We start from the raw sequence: 22,495 nt of genomic DNA, 5'->3' as shown, positions 1-22,495 counted from the left end.
CTTCCTAAATTTCAAACCAGTTTACACAACTTTTATCTCAAAATGTAATGTGTGACTAAACTTCTTCATCCAATTCCACATATAATAAAATATTTTTTTACCTAAGAGTTAATATCTGCATTTTAATAATCTAAATAAATGCTAAAAACCAGATAACTATTAAAGTTAATTCTAGTTACTGCTTTCCTTGCATTATTCTATGGTTTCAAAATCTTCAATAATGTGCACTTTTATATTGCTTTAAAAAGATTCTTTGTAAAGCAGAATGAGTGGTTATATTTAGCAAATGAAAAGCAGAATAAGATGTATGAATAAAGGAGACAATCTCCAACTCAGTTAGCTTCACTCTCTTAACTCATTCTTTTAACACTTTAGTGGGTTCCACCATTCCTGGAAGCCAAAATTTATAAGCGAGTACCAACAAGATATATGTAAAGAAGAGTGTTAGTTACATCTGTAACTTTATAGAAAACTTAAAAGAAAAGGAGAAGAGACCATAAGCAAGGTACCCAATAATAAAGATTTCTCCCTCCCTTCTATCTTTACTATAATAATTCTCATTTCAAAAAAAAACAAAGATTCAAGTAATTTACTTCTTCCTCCTACATCCCCTGTAGTCAACAGGCAACCAAAAAGAGGATGAGCCTGACCGGGCGGTGGCGCAGTGGATAGAACATCGAACTGGGATGCGGAAGACCCAGGTTCGAGATCCTGAGGTCGCCAGCTTGAGCGAGGGCTCATCTGGTTTGAGCAAAAGCCCACCAGCTTGAGCCCAAGGTCGTTGGCTCAAACAAGGGGTTACTCGGTCTGTTGAAGGCCCACAGTCAAGGCACATATGAGAAAGCAATCAATGAACAATTAAGGTGTTGCAACACGCAACGATAAACTAATGATTGATGCGTCTCATCTCTCTCCATTCCTGTCTGTCTCCCTGTCTATCCTTCTCTCTGACTCTCTCTCTCTAAAAAGAAAAAAAAAAAGAAGATGAGAGGGCTGGTCTTGATATCTTTACTGGAGTTATTTCTCCCTGAACTAAAAATAAAATTCTACTTTAGATACATGGCTTACACGTGTCTTAGATACTTTTAATTAAAAAAAACGAGAGAGAGAGAGAGAGAGAAAGAAAGAGAGAGAGGAGAACACTGCCCAGGTAGCTCAGGTTAGAGTGTTGTCCTGATATACCCAGGTTGTGGGTTCCATCCCCAGTCAGGGCACATACAAGAATCAACCAATGAATGCATAGATAAGCAGAACATCAAATTAATATTTATCTATCTCTCTCTCTCTCTCCAAAAAAAAAAAAAAGACATTAAGTAGCTAATAAAGTTAACTCTAAAACCACTTACCTCTCCAGGGTGCAATCTATCCCAGTTTTCATTAATGTATGTCATAAGCTCAAGTTCAGAATCAAAGTATTTCTTCTTGTGAATAACACTTAGGTTGTAAAGGCATAAGTGGGCTATATCTACCCTGGAATCCAAAAGTAATCAAAATATACAAAAACAATGTTTTTGTTTTTTTGTTAAGAAATCACACAATTTTTCATAACACCAGCAATTTAAAAAATCCAATGCGAAGTATTTAGGTGAACAGAGGATCAGTATCCTAATCATATTCACAGTGTGATAAATCATTACATTGAAAACAACTGGAAAGCATTAACTAAACATTTACTTCTTCTACAGTAACTACAAATTAAAAGATATCTAAATTCTTAAATGTATTCAAAAAGAATCTGACTTCAAAAATAAAAAATTTTGTTTTCACTACTACATAAGTTATTGCATAGTTCATACAATAGATTACCTGATTCACAAGTGTTTTATCTTTTCCTAAAATATGTAAAATTTAACTAAAATGTTTAAATATTTACTAACAGTAGTCCCTCTTAGCATCAGTTTTGCTTTCAATTGTTTACCTGCAGTTAACCACAGTTCAAAAATATTAAATAGAAAATTCCAGAAATAAACATAATGAAATCTTGTTCCCACTCTGTCCCATCTGAGATGTGAATCATCCTTTTGTCCAGGGTATCCAGACTGTGTATACTACCTGCCCATTAGCCACTAAGTAACCAACTTGGTCATCAGATCGACTGTGACGGTATCTCAGTGCTTGTGTTCAACTTAACCTTATTTTACTAAATAATGGTTGGTCTCAAAGCTCAAGAGTGGTGATGTTCACAATTTGCCTAAGAGAAGCTGTAAACTATACTCATGTATGTATAGGAAGAACCATAGTATAATGTAGGGTTCAATTGTATTCAGAGTTCCAGGAATCCACTTGGAGTTTTGGATGTATCCCTTGCGGATAACGGGAAACTGCTCTAGAAATATTTTATCATTAAATCTCCAAAATTCATCATATTTATCATGCCCAAGAATTATTACACTGAAGCAAAAACTGGCATGTTTTTAATAAGAACTTTCTTCTATTGTATGCTATTATGAATGCCCAAAATATATTTTTAAAAGTTACAGTTTATGTCGTTAAAAACTGAATGGCCTTATTATTTTAGCAACAAAAATAGATAATCCTTGGTGAAGATGAAATAAGGATTAAGGATAAATTAAAAATATAAAAGAAATAAAAGTCAGGTATAAAGAAAACCAAATTTTTATTTAAGTCAAGTAAATGTGTGTGTGTGTGTGTGTGTGTGTGTATATATATATATATATATATATAAAATTTCATCTATAGATTTAAGAATTTTATTCCTTAACAAAAATGTCCTCACTTACCACTGTAATGGTAGACGTTTGAGGTATTCAGGTCCAGAACTGCAGACAGAGCAAATAAATGTATAAAACCTAAGAAAAAAGGAAAAGTAAACTGAATAATCAAGGTATACATAAATTATTTAAAAATTAAAGCTAACATTCAGCAAGTGCATAACATACAAGTGATAGAGTAAAATATAATTTGAATTATGACACTAACTGTGATTTAAAGAATTTCTTCTCCAATAACAAATAATGAAATAGTTCATATCTGGGGAGAGCGGACATGCCTTTTTTTTTTTTTTTTTTTAATTTTTAAGCTGAAAACGGGGAGAGACAGACAGACTCCCGCATGCGCCCGACCGGGATCCACCCGGCACGCCCACCAGGGGCGACGCTCCGTCCACCAGGGGGCATCGCTCTGCCGCGACCATAGCCACTCCAGCGCCCGGGGCAGAGGCCAAGGAGCCATCCCCAGCGCCCGGGCCATCTTTGCTCCAATGGAGCCTCGGCTGCGGGAGGGGAAGAGAGAGACAGAGAGGAAGGGGGGTGGGGTGGAGAAGCAAATGGGTGCTTCTCCTATGTGCCCTGGCCGGGAATCGAACCCAGGTCCCCCACATGCCAGGCCGATGCTCTACTGCTGAGCCAACCGGCCAGGGCCGGACATGCTTTTTTTTAAATATTAGAAACCTTCAGAGTTTATCACCCTCAGATTCATACACAAGCATAGTTCACTAAAGGCTTCTGTGTATGAGGAATTGTGGTGGCTACTCAATCTACATGGTTATGTTTAATCATACTATTTTTTATAACGAGCAATTTTAAAAATCCATTATGAAGTATAGGTTAACAGAAGATCAATATATGTTCAATGCTTAAAACAATCTAGTGAAATAAATCCAAAAGACAAGTTGACCTTCACCAACTCAGAAAGATAGTGGCATAAACTAAGATTTAAAAGCAGATTTTTTTAAAGCCAAATTTAGTGCTCTATCTTTAATTTTTCTTCCTAGAGTCTCTCTGCTATTCCACATTCTCTTAATCCAGAAAGCACATTAAATCTGCTTTTAGAAACTCTTTACACCTAAAATGTAAATTGTGTGTATCAAGGTTCCTTGTCCTTTTCCAGCTTTCTGTCATAAGATCCCTTTGATATTCTTTAAAGATGGATACTAATGAGAATAGTTAACAACATTGTGGGCAATACAAGCAAATATAATCACTAATCAAATACTTAAAAGCTTTTGGGAATAATATCCAAAAGCACAAAAATGATGTGTATTTTAAAATTATATATAATTTAAGTATATTACTCAGTATTTCCCCTCTAAGATGATCCCTTTACAAATCACTGTTAAAACTACCAGAAATCTGAAACTGCAAGTACAAGCACAATAAAAAAACTTAAAAAAATCAAATATTAAAGTTCAAATGCCCTTCTCACCTGTCTCCAAATAACATTGGTTTTTGAAGGCATTGCACACAAGCCTCATGAAACCACTGCTTGCATTTGCAGCACTGTAGCATCTTTAAATACCAGCTATAAGAAAAAAGTTAAGATTAAAATTACTACCTTTTGATAAGGTAAAAGATTTTTCTTTTAAGTGATATTGTACAGAATACAGTTCTGCTTATAGTATCACATTTCTACTACACTTAGTGTTAAATTTTTTCTTTCCTAAAAATGGTTATTAATATTGACCATTCCATCTCTCTCTCTCTCTCCATCCATTCTCTTTATAAATTCATGAGAATTTATAAGCTCTAGAATGATATATCTATTATTAATTAACAAGTGCCTGGATTCTACACTAGTAAACTAGTAAAGGATCTATGTCAAAACACAAACCTGGGAATTTTTTCACATTGACTCTACACTACAGGAGAGAGAAGTTTTAGAGGTCTCTGTTTTCCTCATATACCAAATGGCCTTAAGCAGCTTTATATCTTCACTGTTTTTATTATTCTTGACCATTAAAATGGAAAAGAAGTACAGTTATGTGTGACATAGTAACATTTTGGTCAATAGAACACATATGCAACAGTGACATGTCATACAGCCTAGGTGTATACCATCTAGGTCTGTGTAAGTACATTCTATGATGTTCACACAGTGATGAAATCACCTAACGTGCATTAGTTGGAAGGTATCTCCGTCACTAAGTGGCACATAACTATATAGCAATTGAATATACTTGATTAACATAATTATAAGTCTAATCTAAGACTCTATCAGGTGTAAAGGCTTTGTGAAAGATTTTGTTCTGTTTCAGACAGTTGAAGATGCTAAAACTGAATCTCCAACAAAGGACATCCTCTCTTTCAATTAGTATATGGTTTTGATATACTGGATCCTATTTGCCACCCAAATAATGTGTCTCCTTCCAATAATTCTTTTGCTCAACAAGTTAGCCCCACATAAATTTTAAGCCACATATATAATAAGGCAAGAAGACTGATACTAAAGCAAGGTCATTCATTCATCAAAGATTAATGAATACTATAGTATGTTCCAGGTACTCTGCTAGGTGCTGAAATTAGAGTTAGCAATATCAGTTCATGTAGTCATGGGACTTAAAGGACAAGGAATGATCTGCCTCATAAAATAATGTCTGTAACAGTTTCCACCTATTTTTAAAAAAATGTTTATTTTATTGATTTGGGGGGAGGAGGGGAGACACAGAACATGAATCTTCCTGTATGTGCCCTGACCAGGGATGGACCAGCAAATTCTGTGCTTTGGTATGATGATCTAACCAACTGAGCTATCCAGCCAGGGCTGTTCCCACCTATTTTAAATAATACTTTATACTAAATGCTAGGTATAAATGAGTAAAAAGAAAATTCAATCTCTAGGCTTGTTTATTATATCTCTTTTATAAGTGATTTTTAAAAATTAGTTTCTTAAATGTGCAGGTGACCAAAAACTGAGAAATACTATAGAAGTGTTAAATCACAAAAAGTCCCTAAGATCAAAAACAAGGTAGAAGAACTAAAATTTAATTCATTGATATATTCATTTATTCATGAATTCATCACTGAATACCTATATGTCCCAGCATTCTTCTAGACAGCACCAGCTTTTTTAACTTATAGATTTGAGAGAGAGAGAAAGAGAAAGGGGGAGGAGAAGCATCAACTCATAGTTGCTTCATGTATGAGCTTGACCAGGCAAGCCCGGGGTTTTTAACCAGCAACCTCAGTATTCCAGGTCGACACTTGACCCACTGCGCCACCAGAGGTCAAGCTAGACAGCACCAGCTTAAGAGAAGCAGTCTCATATAAAAGACACAAGAAACCAATAATTGCAATTTAAATAGAGTTAAGAGAGAAAGACAGAGAAAGAGAGAAACAGGAATGGTGAGAGATAAGAAGCATCAACTTGTAGCTGTGGCACTTGAGTTCACTGATTGCTTTCTCAGATGTGCCTTGACCAGGGGGCTCCTGGTGAACCAGCGACCCCTTGTTCAAGCCAGTGACCTTGGGGTCATGTCTATGATCCCACACTCAAGCTGGCAACCCTGTACTCAGGCTGTGAGCCTGTGCTCAAGCCAGAGACCTCAGGGCTTTGAACCTGGGTCTTCAGAATTCCAGGTCGATGCTCTACCCACAGCACCACCACCTGGTGGTCAGGCTGAATTGAAATATTTTAAGAGTCACCTCTTGAGAGAAATAAGATACATTTGTTTGGTTCCAAAGAGCAAAGCAAGGACCACTGATCAGAAATTAAAGGTAAATTTCTAAACAGTCTTAGAACTGATTCATTTACTGAGCAAATATTTAATGAAAAAGATGAATAAAACTATAGACTCTAATTTGCCTCCCCCAATTTTCTTTATCAATACTTTCATGAATTTACAATTCACTGTCACTACAACCCCAAAATCAGTAACAAAAAAAGTTGACAATATAAACAAATAAAAAATACTTAAAGGGCATTGAATAACTGTATGTACTTACTCTCCAGGGCCTCCACAATAGCAGTAACATTGCTGGACATTGGTTTTATGACCTGCATCCCATTCAAGGTCTGCCACACTATATGGTAATGTCTGCTTCATAACTTGCAATGCTTTGGCATTTGGTCCTTTCTTAAGCGCACCACCCCTCTATGTTAAAAGGAAAAAGTTATTTGACAGAGTGAAAGATAAAATTTGAAGTACAATTTTAGAACTCAAAAATGCTTCTGAAACTTCTGAAGAAATTTCCATTCTCTACAGTTCTTACTATATCACAAACTCTTTGAGTAATAATAATCTTTATTATTTTTTATTCCAAATTATTGCCCCAATTCCAAGACCATTATAAAAAAATAAGTGCAAGAATAATTGCAAGTCACTTAAGCATCATTAGTCAAACAATAAGCAGCACATCCTTCTACCCACCACTGATTGCTCATTTCATTCAAATTAACTTCAATGTACACAATCGTTATGTTGATAGTGCCTTACAAATTCCATTTAGGGCTTTAGCCCAAAACACTTAAAAGATACCTTTGTTGTTGTTGCAAAAACACACTGTCGACAGAGCCATTTTTCATCTGAGTCAATCACACTGGAATCAATATGAGGTGTGTGACACAATTGATGATATCCTTAATATCAAAAAAAGCATAAAGCAAATTCTATTTTATTAATAAATACTGCAACAAAATTTCAAGAAGGCATTTTAGTATTTTCTTTTCCTACATTAATATAATCACAACTGATGAATAAATTGATCATAACAGCTTCAAATTACCAATGTAAAGTATTTTTAATCATTAATCTTTAACAGGGGCATTGCGTATGTAACAAAACTTTTCCACAAGATTAAAAGAAATCAATATATACCTTGGCCACACTTGTCACATATAACCATTTCATTGGGAGCTTCTGAATACTCTTCCTGACATATTGTACAGACCATTTCCCCACTTCCAGTGGCTCCTGAAATATTTAAAATAAATATTATTATTTATATAAAATAATAAAGAAGTGTTCTATACAACAAAACTACTTTTTGACTCAGTGAGTAGCTGACATTGGTGGTGTTTGTTTGTTTGCTAGATCATAATTTTCAAAGCAAAGGACTATATACAAACTGCTATCTCTCTACTCCCTGTGTTCTTCCCACCTTTAACTTAAGATGTCTTTCTACATTCGTAATTTAACCTGCTTTTTGACAGAGGGCATAATTTAAACTGCTCTCAGGCAGGATCCCTTATCACTCATTTCCAATATTCCCACTCTACTGGGGGGGGGGGGCAGGTGAGGAAAGGCAATGTTTTATCAACATCAGAATGACTCTCCAGAACACACGTCAAACCATGTAAATGTGTTCATCCAGGGGTCCCCAAACTTTTTACACAGGGGGCCAGTTCACTGTCCCTCAGACCGTTGGAGGGCCAGACTATAAAAAAAACTATGAACAAATCCCTATGCATACTGCACATATCTTATTTTAAAGTAAAAAAACAAACAAACCAGGAATAAATACAATATTTAAAATAAAGAACAAGTAAATTTAAATCAACAAACTGACCGGTATTTCAATGGGAACTATGGACCTGCTTTTGGCTAATGAGATGGTCAGTGTGCTCCTCTCACTGACCACCAATGAAAGAGGTGCCCTTTCCGTAAGTGCGGCGGGGGCCGGATAAATGGCTTCAGGGGGCCGCAGTTTAGGGACCCCTGATTTACCCTATACTACCTAACATGATGATAATGAAAAGGGGCAAGGAAAATATATTAATGACCTTAGGGGGAAGGGGGCAATGGGGGCACATGGTTGGGGGGTAGGGTGTTATCTTGAGTGAGACACTTGAATCCATGTTAACACAAATTAAAATAAAATTAATAAATAAAAATTTTGTTTAAAAGCAAATACATACATATATATGTCATATATATATATGATATATATATATATATCAATGACCCTTTTCTCTGGATTTGGACCATTTCTTTTCTTTTCTTTTCTTTTTTTTTTTTGTATTTTTTCCAAAGCTGGAAACGGGGAGCAGCCAGACTGACTCCCGCATGCGCCTGACCGAGATCCACCCGGCATGCCCACCAGCGGGCGATGCTCTGCCCATGGGGAGCGTAGCTCTGCTGTAATCAGAGCCATTCTAGCGCCTGAGGCAGAGGCCACAGAGCCATCCCCAGCGCCGCGGAGCCCTGGCTGCGGGAGGGGAAGAGAGAGACAGAGAGGAGGAGAGGGGGAGGGGTGGAGAAGCAGATGGGCGCCTCTCCTGTGTGCCCTGGCCGGGAATCGAACCCGGGACCCCTGCACGCCAGGCCGAAGCTCTACCGGCCAGGGTTCATTTTTTTTTTTTTTAATATTCATTTTTAGAGAGGAGAGAGAGAGGGAGAGAGAAAGACAGAGAGGAGAGAGAGACAGAGAGAAGGGGGGAGGAGCTGGAAGCATCAACTCCCATATGTGCCTTGACCAGGCAAGCCCTGGGTCTCGAACCGGAACCTCAGCATTTCCAGGTCGAGGCTTTATCCACTGCGCCACCACAGGTCAGGCCCCATCTCTTTTTATTTACTAATTTATGAAAGAGGCTGAACATCAATTTAATCGCCAGCTTCTGAAATGTGGAAATATGTTGCCCAATAATGTACCCTAACAAAATCCCACTGCAACAAACTGGGGAATCCAGTTATTAATTATATTTTTTAACCTGAAAAGGTAAATTATTTATTCCTTATATATTTTTTTTCTAAAAACAATTTTATTCTAGGCCCTGGCCGGTTGGCTCAGCGTAGAGCGTCGGCCTGGAGTGCGGGGGACCCGGGTTCGATTCCCAGCAGGGCACATAGGAGAAGCACCCATTTGCTTCTCCACCCCCACCCCCTCCTTCCTCTCTGTCTCTCTCTTCCCCTCCCGCAGCCAAGGCTCCATTGGAGCAAAGAAGGCCCGGGCGCTGGGGATGGCTCCTTGGCCTCTGCCCCAGGCGCTAGAGTGGCTCTGGTCGCGGCGGGGCGACGCCCCGGAGGGGCAGAGCATCGCCCCCTGGTGGGCAGAGCGTTGCCCCTGGTGGGCGTGCCGGGTGGATCCCGGTCGGGCGCATGCGGGAGTCTGTCTGTCCCTCCCCGTTTCCAGCTTCAGAAAAATACAAAAAAAAAGAAAAAAAGAAAAAAAAAATTTTTATTCTATAAAATTTAGAATATGGTTTTATCACTCTAATACATTTCCAATATTCTTCTAATCAATTTCAATATGTAGTTAAGATATTAATACTCATGCTTTATCATAACAAAAAATATTTCAATTCTGTACTTATGAGCCAAGTATTGTTAAGCTCTTGACATATACTAGTACGTTGTTTAATTCTACAAATTATTAGATAAATTCTTAAAGATAGGAATTGAGGCTCAGAAAGATAAAAATAACCCAAGAACCTTCAGTAAGAAAGTATCAAGGCTAGGATTCAAAGCTAGATATGCCAGAGTCTATAATCTTTTCACTTTGAGATGCCTCCTTTCATCAATACTATAATATAAAGCATTTTTCAGACCAGTCTTCAAAATTATAACTTCAAGTAACTACATAATATTTCATCCAGTGGAAAGAACCAAATTTACTTTATTATGCCTCTACTACACACACATACAGGTTACCAAATTACCGTTGTTCACTTTTTTGCATTTCTCGTTGTTTGTTTTGGTCTCTGTCCTCTCTAGCCTCCTGCTTTCCTAGGGTTTGTTTACTTCCTTGCACAGTTGGCTAAACGTGGCCTCCCACAGCTTCTGAGTTTTTTGTTTGTTTGTTTGTTTTTGTATTTTTCTGAAGCTGGAAACCGGGAGAGACAGTCAGACAGACTCCCGCATGCACCCGACCGGGATCCACCCGGCACGCCCACCAGGGGGCGACACTCTGCCCACCAGGGGGCGATGCTCTGCCCCTCCGGGGCGTCGTTCTGTCGCGACCAGAGCCACTCTAGCGCCTGGGGCAGAGGCCAAGGAGCCATCCCCAGTGCCCGGGCCATCTTTGCTCCAATGGAGCCTTGGCTGCGGGAGGGGAAGAGAAAGACAGAGAGAAAGGAGAGGGGGAGGGGTGGAGAAGCAGATGGGCGCCTCTCCTGTGTGCCCTGGCCAGGAATCGAACCCGGGACTTCTGCACGCCAGGCCAACCGGCCAAGGCCCCACAGCTTCTGAGTTTGATGGCTATAGTCAGGAGAGCAACAAGACTGAGCCTGGGACCTCTCTATCTATCTACAATTCCCTGGAAAAAAGACCAATAGTCCCAGATTGGGGAAGATGCCTGATCTGATGCCCACTGCAACCATGTAGACTGGTGTGGGTATAGGCAGTTCTCCAAAAAGCAGGTGCTGATTTAACAAACAATATTTGTTCACCTGAGGAAACAATAGTGAAGAAGCAAGGAATTATCTCTAGTTATAAAAATCTAAGTATATCTTTTTTACTATCATGTTGACAAGAACTTTCTGTGCAGCTTAGTGGCCTCTTATAGTCTTCCTCCTCTAAATCCAACTTACTAAAGTTCAAGCCATTTTATGTTGGATACACTAAATATTTTGTTGTTTTAAAGTACAGTAAATATTTTTCATCTAGCTTTTTTAGTTTTGGATTATTTATTGTGAATAAACTATTAAAATGAGTCTGCTGTATAAATTAAAGAGTTTAAAACATGTTTATGCAATTACTGCAGCTGTTTCAATACCCAAAATAGACATTTACACTGTCACCAGCAGTGTATCATTTTTACAGAAACCATAATAATATAAGGTGTTAATACACATTTCTTTGATTACTAACATGACTATCTATATATTTTCCCTTATTTATGTAAACTTTTCAAAGGAATCTTAATTAGATGAGTGAAATTCCTCTAACTTATTAAATTATTTTGATAGTATCTATTATTAGCAGATTTCTGTCAAGAAGAAAACTATTGCCTGACCAGGCGGTAGCGCAGTGTCTAGTCCGTTGGACTGGGACAGGAGGACCCAGGTTCGAAATCCTGAGGTCACCTGGCTTGAATGGACGCTTACCAACTTGAGTGAGGGGTCACTGGCTTGAAGTCCAAGGTTGCTGGTGGCTTGGGCAAGGGGTCATTTGCTCTGCGGTAGCCCCCCAGTCAAGGCACATATGAGAAAGCAATCACTGAACACCTAAGGAGCTGCAACGAAGAATTGATGCTTCTCATCTCTCTTCCTTCCTGTCTGTCTGTCCCTATCTGTCCCTTTCACTGACTCTCACTCTATCTCTGTCAAAAAACAAAACAACAACAAAAAAAACTACTAACGCTACTCTCCACAATGAAATCTGTCATAATGCAGTTTTCAGGTTAACTTATCATTCTATAGCAACTCCAAGTTACATGTGGGCTGCATTCTGAGTGTTACAAAGAGTTCATGGCCAAGGCGCAACCCTTGGTAATTCTAAGGGTAGTAAAAGCAACCAGTGAGGAAAGAACCACCATAGACTATTAAACTGATACTATGTGGGGTACATATTGGAAAGGACCGTCACTTTCATGACAACGTTCTATAGCAGGGGTCCCCAAACTACGGCCCCCTGAGGCCATTTATCCGGTCCCCGCTGCACTTCTGGAAGGGGCACCTCTTTCACTGGTGGTCAGTGAGAGGAGCATAGTTCCCATTGAAATACTGGTCAGTTTGTTGACTTAAATTTACTTGTTCTTTATTTTAAATATTGTATTTGTTCCCGTTTTGTTTTTTTACTTTAAAATAAGGTATGTGCAGTGTGCATAGGGATTTGTTCATAGTTTTTTTTTATAGTACGGCCCTCCAACGGTCTGAGGGACAGTGAACTGGCCCCCTGTGTAAAAAGTTTGGGGACCCCTGTTCTATACTAATGTACCGACTGGTTTTCGGAAGGGAGGGAGGGAGACAATGAAGAGAAAAAGTCAGGGAGGGAGGGAAAGAATAAACGAAAGACAGAAAAACTTAACTCACAGATTCCTTGAAAAGGTAGAAAAGTTGAAAGGAACACATAGCTAATAGGAGGACAGAACAGTATAACGTGTTTTAGTCCCACCATAGCAGAGTCAAATGTTTACAAACTAAAAAAATGGGAATTCTGTATATGCAGGGAAATAAGATCTGTTCAACATCACTACTGTTGAAGACATCCTATCCTCCTCCTATCACTTTTCTCACTGACTCATAAATTCTAGATTCAAAACATAAAAATACAACATGAAGTAAGCTATCATAAAGTTGCACTTAGGATTCAATTACAAAACCCAATCATTAAATACTTTAGACAGGTATCTACTCTTTAGGGAAGGAGAATTTACATCTCCTCTCTAAAACAGGAAATATAAAACACGAGTTTTAGTGAAGGCCTATTAACCTTAAGGAAAACCAAAGTGTTGTTTCAGTGTGCAACTAAAATACAAAGATTTTTAATATTTATACTTTTTATAAATAAAGCAATTTCCATGAAAGAGATACCTAGAAAAATACCTTTATTTAACAGACTCAAAGGGCATAAAGCAATTATAGTTTGTAAAAATATAAATATTGTAAGAAACATATCTATAACCAAACCAAGGCGTACTCATTTTTACTGACATCCAATATAGCCTCATTGTCCATATAAATATTTTAAAAACTTAAGTCATTTAAACTATTCTTATTAATGAATATTTCTAGTATTCTAGACCTATTTAATATGCCCTAATTCCCCCCAAATCTGACAAATAGTATGTTCTTAATATCTATTACCTATCTACATTCCTTTGTACTATTATATAAGTTAATATGAAACCCAAGTGTTCTTTTAAGTTCTTAGAAAAGTCTTAACAATAGTTTATAGGTATATACCAGTGACACATATGTCTTCTAGTCTACTTCTACCCTAACAGTGATTCTTTTTCTTCTGTGGTCCATAGATCAGCAATTTTCAACTGTTGTGCCATAAGAAATTTTAAAATATGCAATACCTGACTATTTAGTTAGAAGCACTAACTTCTTTTCCCTTTGTCAAATAAAAAACTGACAACAGCCAACACAAAAGCCATCCAGTGTGAACGAATCAAAATTATACCTAATATTTTTGTTAGATTGGCAAAAAATAGATCTCTTGGCGTGCTGCAGAATTTTAGTAATAAGTTTATGTGTGCCACGAGAAGAAAAACGTTGAAAATTGCTGATATAGATTGTAACTCCACAAAGACCATGAGGGTAACGTCAATTTTGTTTAGCCTCTCCTCAATTTGATTCTGAGATATCTTAACACACTGCTGAACAGATAATACTCAAAAGTGACAAGTTGAAAAATATCAAATTTTAGTATAAATCATGTTCAAGAGAAATAGTAGCACCTGCCTGTTTGAATGTCCTTCCAGAGAACCCAGGATTTAGAACTGTCTTCAAATATGATGAAGCAGCTCTGTTTCAATATGTTTATCTGAAATACAGAGGAATACTTATAATTTCTTTTAAAAGTAAAAACATGAAGTTAAATTTAAATTCAAAATTATTAAAAGTATACTACAAAAACTGCAAATGATATATTAAGGTCACTTGCCTTTTTGATAGTTCCAAGATAAAACAAGCCATCTGACCATCTAGCTAGGACATCCTGCCCCTCCTCAAATTTACATGCTGGCTTTTTGACCTTATGTCCATCCTGTAAAGACAGCTTGGTCAAGGATGTTGGGGTCTTTTGGTTTCGACGTAAAGGAGACCGCTTGTGGACCAGTGAATTACCTGCCCCTGTAGAGTCTCTGTTTAGAAAATAAAAGATAACCATATATAAGATTAACTTAACTGTAAAGTTTATTTTATACCAACATCATATATTAAAATTTTGTTTTTATCAAAAACCTTACATAAAGGGAAAAAATAACAAGGACCTCAAATCACAAATATTTTCCAGTAACAAATAAGTTTAAAATAAAATGAAAGCAGTTCTCAGTATTCATTCAGTGCATATCCAAGGTGAGTCCAGGATTCAGTAACCATTCAAGATAACAAGGGCAGCTATCATCAAAATAATAGCTCTAAGTTGAAGTGGGCAGGCTATGGTCATGAACACAGGATGCTTTGAATCTCATCACTGGGTTTAAACAAACTAAAAAATAGTTACATGGCACAATTTCATAAGCACTTGATTAAAAAATGATAATGCCAGCTGCACTTAAAACACACTAACCAGTGACTATGCGGTAACTGGGCATATTCAACTCATTGGAAGAGTAGTCATGACCTCCATCTGTACAGGGAATCACTCTCAAGTTGACCCTTGTTTACTGACAGGAATGTATCACAGTCTCTCAAATATGCACATAGGAAATTTAAAATGAAAACTGGGAATTTCACAAAATCATAATCAGATGACAAGTATATTATAAGGTCATTTTACTTTTTTTAAACAAAAGACTCCAAAATTACATATTCTAAAATAATATTATAACTTACATATTAGTTATTCCATAAACAGCATAGCATACCACCATCAACTTTCTTAAAGGTAACAAAGCACCAGGGAAATGGGGGAGAGGAGGAAGTGCAGAAGAGTATAAGGGGGGATAAATCGTGATGGAAGGAGACTTTACTTGGGGTGGTGAACACACAATGCAATATACAGATAATGTGTTGTAGAGCTGAGCACCTAAAACCTGTATAATAGTTAATTAATGTCACCCCAGTAAATAAAAATAAACAAAGGTAAAAAGCAGAGTTTGTTTTGTTTCATTTTCCCAATTCAGGTTATTTTTTTGCTAATTAAACATACAACAATATGTAAAACTAGATAAAAATTCAAAAATAAACAGTAAACTTTAAAAGTGGGGAAGAAAAGTATGGTTTAATACCTAGGAATTCATAGAGAGAGCAGAATGGTGGTTGCCAGGGGATGAAAGGAGTGAGGCACAGGGAGCTAGTATTTAAAGAGTATAGAGTTTCAGTTTGAAAGATATACATGGCCCTGGCTGATTGGCACAGTGGATAGAGTGTTGGCCCAGCATGAGGATGTTCCGGTGAGGGCACACAGGAGAAATGACCACCTGCTTCTTTCCCTCCCCCTTTCTCTCTCTCTTTCTCTCTTGTAGCCAGTTGCTCAACTGGTTTGAACAGTGGCCTTAGATACTAAGGATAGCTTAGTTAATTCGAGCATCTGTCCCAGACAGGGGTTACCAGATAAATTCCAGTCCTGTGCATGCGGGAGTGTATCTCCCCTCTTCACACTTAAAAAATATTTAAAGATTTTATTTATTTATTTTAGAGAGAAGAGAGAGAGAGAGAGAGAGAGAGAGAGAGAGAGAGAGAAGGAAGGGAGGAGCAGGAAGCATCAACTTCCATATGTAGGAAGCCCAGGGTTTCAAACGGGTGACCTAAGCATTCCAGGTCAACGCTTTATTCACTGTGCCACCACAGGTCAGGCCTATATATACATTTCAAAGATACCTGTTATCTCCCCAAATGTGCTAAAAATAAAAATAAAAAATAGAATAATAATAATAATCTACACACCCAAAAAGCTCAGCAATCTCCAAGCAGGATAAATACAAAGATTTCTATTTCTACCTAGACATGCCATTGTAAAAATGTCAAAAAACAAAGAGAAAGTCTTGAAAGCAGTGAGAAAATTAGTCATCACCTACAAGGAAACCCTATAGCATAACTTCTCATCAGAAACTAAGAAGGCAATGAGATGACATATTTCAAGTGCCGAAAGAAAAAACTGTCAACCAAGAATCTATATCTAGCAAAACTGTCTTTCAAAAATTAAAGTGAATAAAGATACTCCCAGATAACAAAAATTGAGAGAATTTGTTGCAAACAGAGCATCTTACAAGAAATACTAAAGGAAATTCTTAGGGTTGAAAGTAAATAGACCAAGGTGAAAATTCAAATATATACTCACAAAAAAACAAACAACACTGGAAAAAGTAATTAATTATAAAATACAGTATAATTGTATATTTCCTCTAATGTAAGTATGTAAAACAATAGGTATATAATTTCACTGTTAGGTCTATAACATACAGAAATGTTACATATTTGATAATCATAGCACAAAGGAGATGGTGGGAGCTAAACTGTCATTAAAAAATGACACCAGAGACTCTGGCCCGTTGGCTTAGTGGTAGAGCATTGGCCTGGTGTGTGGAAGTCCCAGGCTTGATTCCCCACCAGGGGACAGAGGAGAAGTGCCCATCTGCTTCTCCATCCTAACCCTTCTCCTTTCTCTCTGTCTCTTTCTTCCCTTCCCACAGCCAAGGCTCCACTGGAGCAAAGATGGCCCGGGCGCTGAGGATGGCTCTGTGGCCTCTGCCTCAGGTGCTAGAATGGCTCCGGTTGCATCAGAGCAATGGCCCAGATGGGCAGAGCATCGCCCCCTAGTGGGCATGTCAGGTGGATCCCTGTCGGGCACAAGCAGGAGTCTGTCTGTCTGACACTCCCCCTCCACCACTTTTTACTTTGGAAAAATACAAAAAAACCTCCACAAAAAAACCCACAAGAATGAAAAATACTAGCCCTGGCCAGTTAGCTCAGTTGGTTAAGAGTATCGTCCTAAAACGACAAGATTATGGTTCGATTTCTGGTCAGGGCACACATGGGAAGCAACCAAAAAATGCATGACTGAGTTGAACAATAAATGCTTACCTTCTCCCTCCCCTCTGTCTAAATGTAAATAAAAATTACGCTCTGGCCAGACAGCTCCATTGTTTGGAGTGTCGTTCCAGAGAGCGAAGGATGCCAATTCGATTTCCTAGTCAGGGCACATACAGGAGTAGCTCAATGTTCCTGTCTCGCTCCCTCCCTGACACACACACACACACACACACACACACTCTCTCTCTCTCTCTCTCTCTCTCTCTCTCTCTCTCTCGGAAAATAAATAAATAAATAATACTAGCTACAGTTTGACCAAACATTGTTTTTACAACATCTTGTACAAATGCCAAAACACAGGTAATAGCAACTGACATTTTTTAATTTTTTTTAGTGACAGAGACAGAGAGAGAGAGGGACAGATAGAGACAGACAGGAAGGGAGAAAGATGAGAAGCATCAAGTCTTCGTTGCAGTACCTTAGTTGTTTATTGTTTCCTCATATGTGCCTTGACTGGGGGACTACAGCACGGTGAGTGACCCCTTGCTCAAAGCCAGTGACCTTGGGCTCAAGCCAGCAACCTCACACTCAAGCTGGTGACCTCGGGGTTTTGAATCTGGGTACTCTGGGTCCCAGTCTGATGCTCAATCCACTGTGCCACCACCTGGTCAGGCACCTGACATTTAGTATTATCATGAAAATAGTTTTGACCTTGCACATCCCTAAAAGAATCAGAGAACCAATTCTCTAAATACTATAAAATACATGCATTTATGCCTGACAAGGCAGTGGCACAGTGGATAGAGTGTCGAACTGGGATGCAAAGGACTCAGGTTCAAAACCTTGAGGTAGCTGGCTTGAAAGCAGGCTCATAGATATGACCCCAGGGTAGCTAGCTTAAGCCCTAAGGTAGCTGGCTTGAGCAAGGGGTCACTCATTCTGCTGGTGCCCCCCCGCCCCCCTTTAAGGCACATATGAGAAAGCAATCAATGAACAACTAAGGTGCTGCAACAAAGAACTGATACTTCTCATCTCTCTCCCTTGCTATTCGTTTGTCCCTATCTGTCCCTTTCTCTGACTCTCTGTCTCTGTCAAAAAGAAAAAAAAAAAAATGGCCATATACAGTGTGTCCTTAAAGTCATAGTGCACTTTTGACCAGTCACAGGAAAGCAACAAAATACAATAGAAATGTGAAATCTGCACCAAATAAAAGGAAAACCCTCTCAGTTTCTGTAGGATGATGTGGCAGCATGTGTGCATGCGCAGATGATGACGGAACACCGTGTATACAGCAGAGCAGCCCACGGCCATGCCAGTGGAGATGTGGACAGTACAGAGGAAAGTTCAGTGTGTTCTGTGGCTCGCTAAATTCGAATCCGTAACCAAAGTGCAACGTGAATATCGGCGCATTTATAATGAAGCGCCACCACATAGGAATAACATTACTCAGTGGGATAAGCCAGTTGAAGAAAACTGGCAGTTTGGTGGAGAAACCCCGTTCTGGTAGGCCATCAGTCAGTGATGAGTCTGTAGAGGCTATACGGGATAGCTACCTAAGGAGCCCTAAAAAATCTGTGTGTGAGCCCACATTGAACTGCACTGAATAGGTATGAAACTTTACGGACACACTGTATTATTGTCATAGTCTGTAAGGAAAAGATACTGTAGTACTATTATTAGAGGGGTTAAAAGATTTAAAAGTCTGACAAGATGAGTGCTAGAGATAAGTAAAAATGTCTGATGAAAAACTACGGTGAATTTTTTTTTTTTTCTTTCTGAAGCTGGAAATGGGGAGAGACAGTCAGACAGACTCCCGCATGCGCCCGACCGGGATCCACCCGGCACGCCCACCAGGGGCGACGCTCTGCCGCGACCAGAGCCACTCTAGCGCCTGGGGCAGAGGCCAAGGAGCCATCCCCAGCGCCCGGGCCATCTTTGCTCCAATGGAGCCTCGCTGCGGGAGGGGAAGAGAGAGACAGAGAGGAAAGCGCGGCGGAGGGGTGGAGAAGCAAATGGGCGCTTCTCCTGTGTGCCCTGGCCGGGAATCAAACCCGGGTCCTCCGCACGCCAGGCCAACGCTCTACCGCTGAGCCAACCGGCCAGGGCCTACGGTGAATTTTATCAGCAAGAATACTCAATGTCAGGCTGAGAACCATTTTTCTCCAGATAGTGAAACAATTTACTGCCTTCAAATCACAGTATTAAAATGACTCTAACAGGAAGCAACTTTCTGAAAAACTGTAAAGCCAGTGATGGAGAAATTCTGCCTCCCTAAAGTAAAAGAACTTAGGCCCTGGCTGGCTTGTTCAGTAGATAGAGCATCGGCCTGGTTTATGGACGTCTTGGATTTGATTCTCAATAAGGGTACACAAGAGAAGTAACCATCTTCTTTTCTTTCCCTTTCTGTACCCCCCCCCTTCCCATCCGCAGCCAGTGGTCCAAATGTCAGCCTCAGCTGCTAAAAATAGCTTGGTTAATTCCATCATAGGCCCAAGACAGGGGTTGCCAGGTAGATCCTAATCAAATCACATGTGAGAGTCTGTTTCACTATCTCCCATCCTCGCACTCATAAAAAAAAAAAAAAAAAAAAAAAAAAGTTAAAGAAATTAACCAAAGCCTTAGCAACATAATTAATTATGAGTGAAATGATCTCAATAGAATGCCAGGCTGACTTGACCAGGACCTAGAATCTTTCAATTCTAGAGAAGACATACAAAAATCAAAATTGTAAACATTCCCAATTAGTTTCATATGCTCTGTTATTGCTTCAACAAATTCCCTTTTTCATGATGGCAAAGTCTGTCTCCATCTTACTCTCTACTGTATTACTCCCATTGAACAGGATGTTCTTAGATAAAAATTTTACTTTTTTATCTCCTAACGTTTCTTCCCTGCATCTGTTAATATTTCTGGTGCACTGTTTCAATGATACTTAATCTAATGATAGTTACCCTTGCCCTGGCCGGTTGGCTCAGAGGTAGAGCGTCGGCCTAGCGTGCGGAGGACCCGGGTTCGATTCCCGGCCAGGGCACACAGCAGAAGCGCCCATTTGCTTCTCCACCCCTCCGCCGCGCTTTCCTCTCTGTCTCTCTCTTCCCCTCTCGCAGCTAAGGCTCCATTGGAGCAAAGATGGCCCGGGCGCTGGGGATGGCTCTGTGGCCTCTGCCTCAGGCGCTAGAGTGGCTCTGGTCGCAACATGGCGACGCCCCGGAGGGGCAGAGCATCGCCCCCTGGTGGGCAGAGCGTCGCCCCATGGTGGGCGTGCAGGATGGATCCCGGTCGGGCGCATGCGGGAGTCTGTCTGACTGTCTCTCCCTGTTTCCAGTTTCAGAAAAATGGGAAAAAAAAAATAATAATAGTTACCCTTGATTCCTTATGCCCCTCCTTATTTTTCCCCACCATTCACAGCCAAACCTCTGGGGAGAAGTTACTGAATTCTTACTATGTACTCAACTCTACAATAAGTGTTCCACATATTTATTTAGCTACACATCATTTTTGAGCCCCTATTATGAGCCATTTATTGTGGCAAGGGAACAGAGATAACTTAATACTTAGAACAATGTTACATAGACATTATTACAGATTCCTTTTTACATATAAACTAACTGTAAGACATTAAATAACTTGACCAAAGTTATACAATTATAAACCAGAACCAGTCTTCAAGAGCATCTTCCTATTGGCATCTTTCCTTTAACATTCAATTATGCTTAAGTAGTTTCAATGTATAAGGGAAAGAGAATTAAAATTCTCTTGATTCCTTGTATTCCTGTTTCTTTACTTCCATTCACAGCTAAACTTCTGGGGCAGAGCTATGCATATTTAACTGTCTCCATTTCCTACAGTCTTCCCCCTTCAGTTTTCTTATATTTAATTTACTGATCTTTAGAGTGAGGGAGAGGGGGAGAGAGGAGGGGAGAGAGAGGGAGAAAGAGAGAGAGAAAGAGAAAGAGACAAAAACATTAGTTCGTTGTTCTACTTATTTATGCATACACTGGTTGATTCTTGTGTATCCTGACCAGGGATCAAATTCACAACTTCAGCTTGTCAGGATGACACTCTAACCAGATGAGCTACCCAGCCAAAGCCTCCATTTAGTCTTCAGCACACTGCAACACATATCACCATTCTCCAACCAAATACACCAAAAACAGGGATGTGCCTATCTTACTCTTATTCACAGATGTATCTCAATGCTTTGCATAGGGCATGGCATATAAAAAGCAGAAAGGTTATATGGAATTTATAAAGTTCAAGTTTAATTCAAGGAAAATCTGTAATTTCTTCTATAACTGTATGCACAAATAATCTCAGTTTTGTTCTTAGTAAACAACAGATTCTAAATCACATTCTAAGGCAAATAAATACACACCAATTCTTTTTTTTTTGTATTTTCCCAAAGCTGGAAACGGGGAGAGACAGTCAGACAGACTCCTGCATGCACCCGACTGGGAGCCACCGGCATGCCCACCAGGGGGCGATGCTCTGCCCATCCAGGGCGCCACGACCAGAGCCACTCTAGCGCCTGGGGCAGAGGCCAAGGAGCCATCCCCAGCGCCCGGGCCATCCTTGCTCCAATGGAGCCTCGCCGCGGGAGGGGAAGAGAGAGACAGAGAGGAAGGAGAGGAGGAGGAGTGGAGAAGCAGATGGGCGCTTCTCCTGTGTGCCCTGGCCGGGAATCGAACCCGGGACTCCTGCACGCCAGGCCGATGCTCTACCACTGAGCCAACCGGCCAGGGCCTCACACTAATTCTTTATCCACATAAACATGAAGAACCAAAATCAAATACAAAACTGCATTAAAAACCAGATATTTGTAAAAGTATTATCCTCCTTTACAATTCTGCCTGTAGAAACTTTACAGAAAAGCAAGAAATAAAAGGATAAATGACACATAATACCACAGCTCAAAACTAGAATACTGTATACTTCCCCGCTAAGCCTTTCCCCCCATTATTGTCACTGATTACTTACTTCCCCTTTATTAGAAGCCAAATTAATTTTTCTAATTTTAGAATTTATTATTTCCTTTCTGATTACAAAGATAAAACATGCTGATGGTAAAATAAATAATATAGAAATACATAGTTAAAGTGGAAATTCTCTATGCTACCTCCTCCCACAAGATAAAACTGTTAATCTCCTGCTTTTTTATGTATGTACAGTGGTATCTTGAGATACAAGCAGACCAACAAATTTTTTAAGATACGAGCTGCGACTTGGTCCATATTTTTGT

At 39.3% G+C, this 22,495-nt stretch overlaps 1 protein-coding gene across 5 annotated transcripts in view; it reads right to left on the bottom strand.

Moving 5' to 3' along the window:
* MTF2 (metal response element binding transcription factor 2) overlaps positions 1–22,495 on the bottom strand; it is a 73,969-nt gene that overhangs the window by 24,961 nt on the left and 26,513 nt on the right. For 3 of the 5 annotated variants that reach the window (XM_066268678.1, XM_066268677.1, XM_066268681.1), the window contains exons 2-9: positions 14,225–14,423; positions 14,023–14,104; positions 7,553–7,648; positions 7,214–7,314; positions 6,681–6,829; positions 4,165–4,260; positions 2,742–2,810; positions 1,347–1,470 (exon numbers count right to left, since the gene is read on the bottom strand). In XM_066268678.1, the coding sequence (XP_066124775.1) occupies positions 1,347–1,470; positions 2,742–2,810; positions 4,165–4,260; positions 6,681–6,829; positions 7,214–7,314; positions 7,553–7,648; positions 14,023–14,104; positions 14,225–14,423 (916 nt within the window). Of the gene's footprint in view, positions 1–1,346; positions 1,471–2,741; positions 2,811–4,164; positions 4,261–6,680; positions 6,830–7,213; positions 7,315–7,552; positions 7,649–14,018; positions 14,105–14,224; positions 14,424–22,495 lie in introns of all 5 variants that reach the window. The other 2 variants (XM_066268680.1, XM_066268679.1) reach the window with 2 other exon arrangements.

The sequence above is a fragment of the Saccopteryx bilineata genome, chromosome 3 (genome assembly GCF_036850765.1).
Source record: "Saccopteryx bilineata isolate mSacBil1 chromosome 3, mSacBil1_pri_phased_curated, whole genome shotgun sequence".
In the NCBI taxonomy this organism is placed as follows: Eukaryota; Metazoa; Chordata; class Mammalia; order Chiroptera; family Emballonuridae; genus Saccopteryx; species Saccopteryx bilineata.
This window is presented reverse-complemented; position numbering and strand designations above follow the sequence as displayed.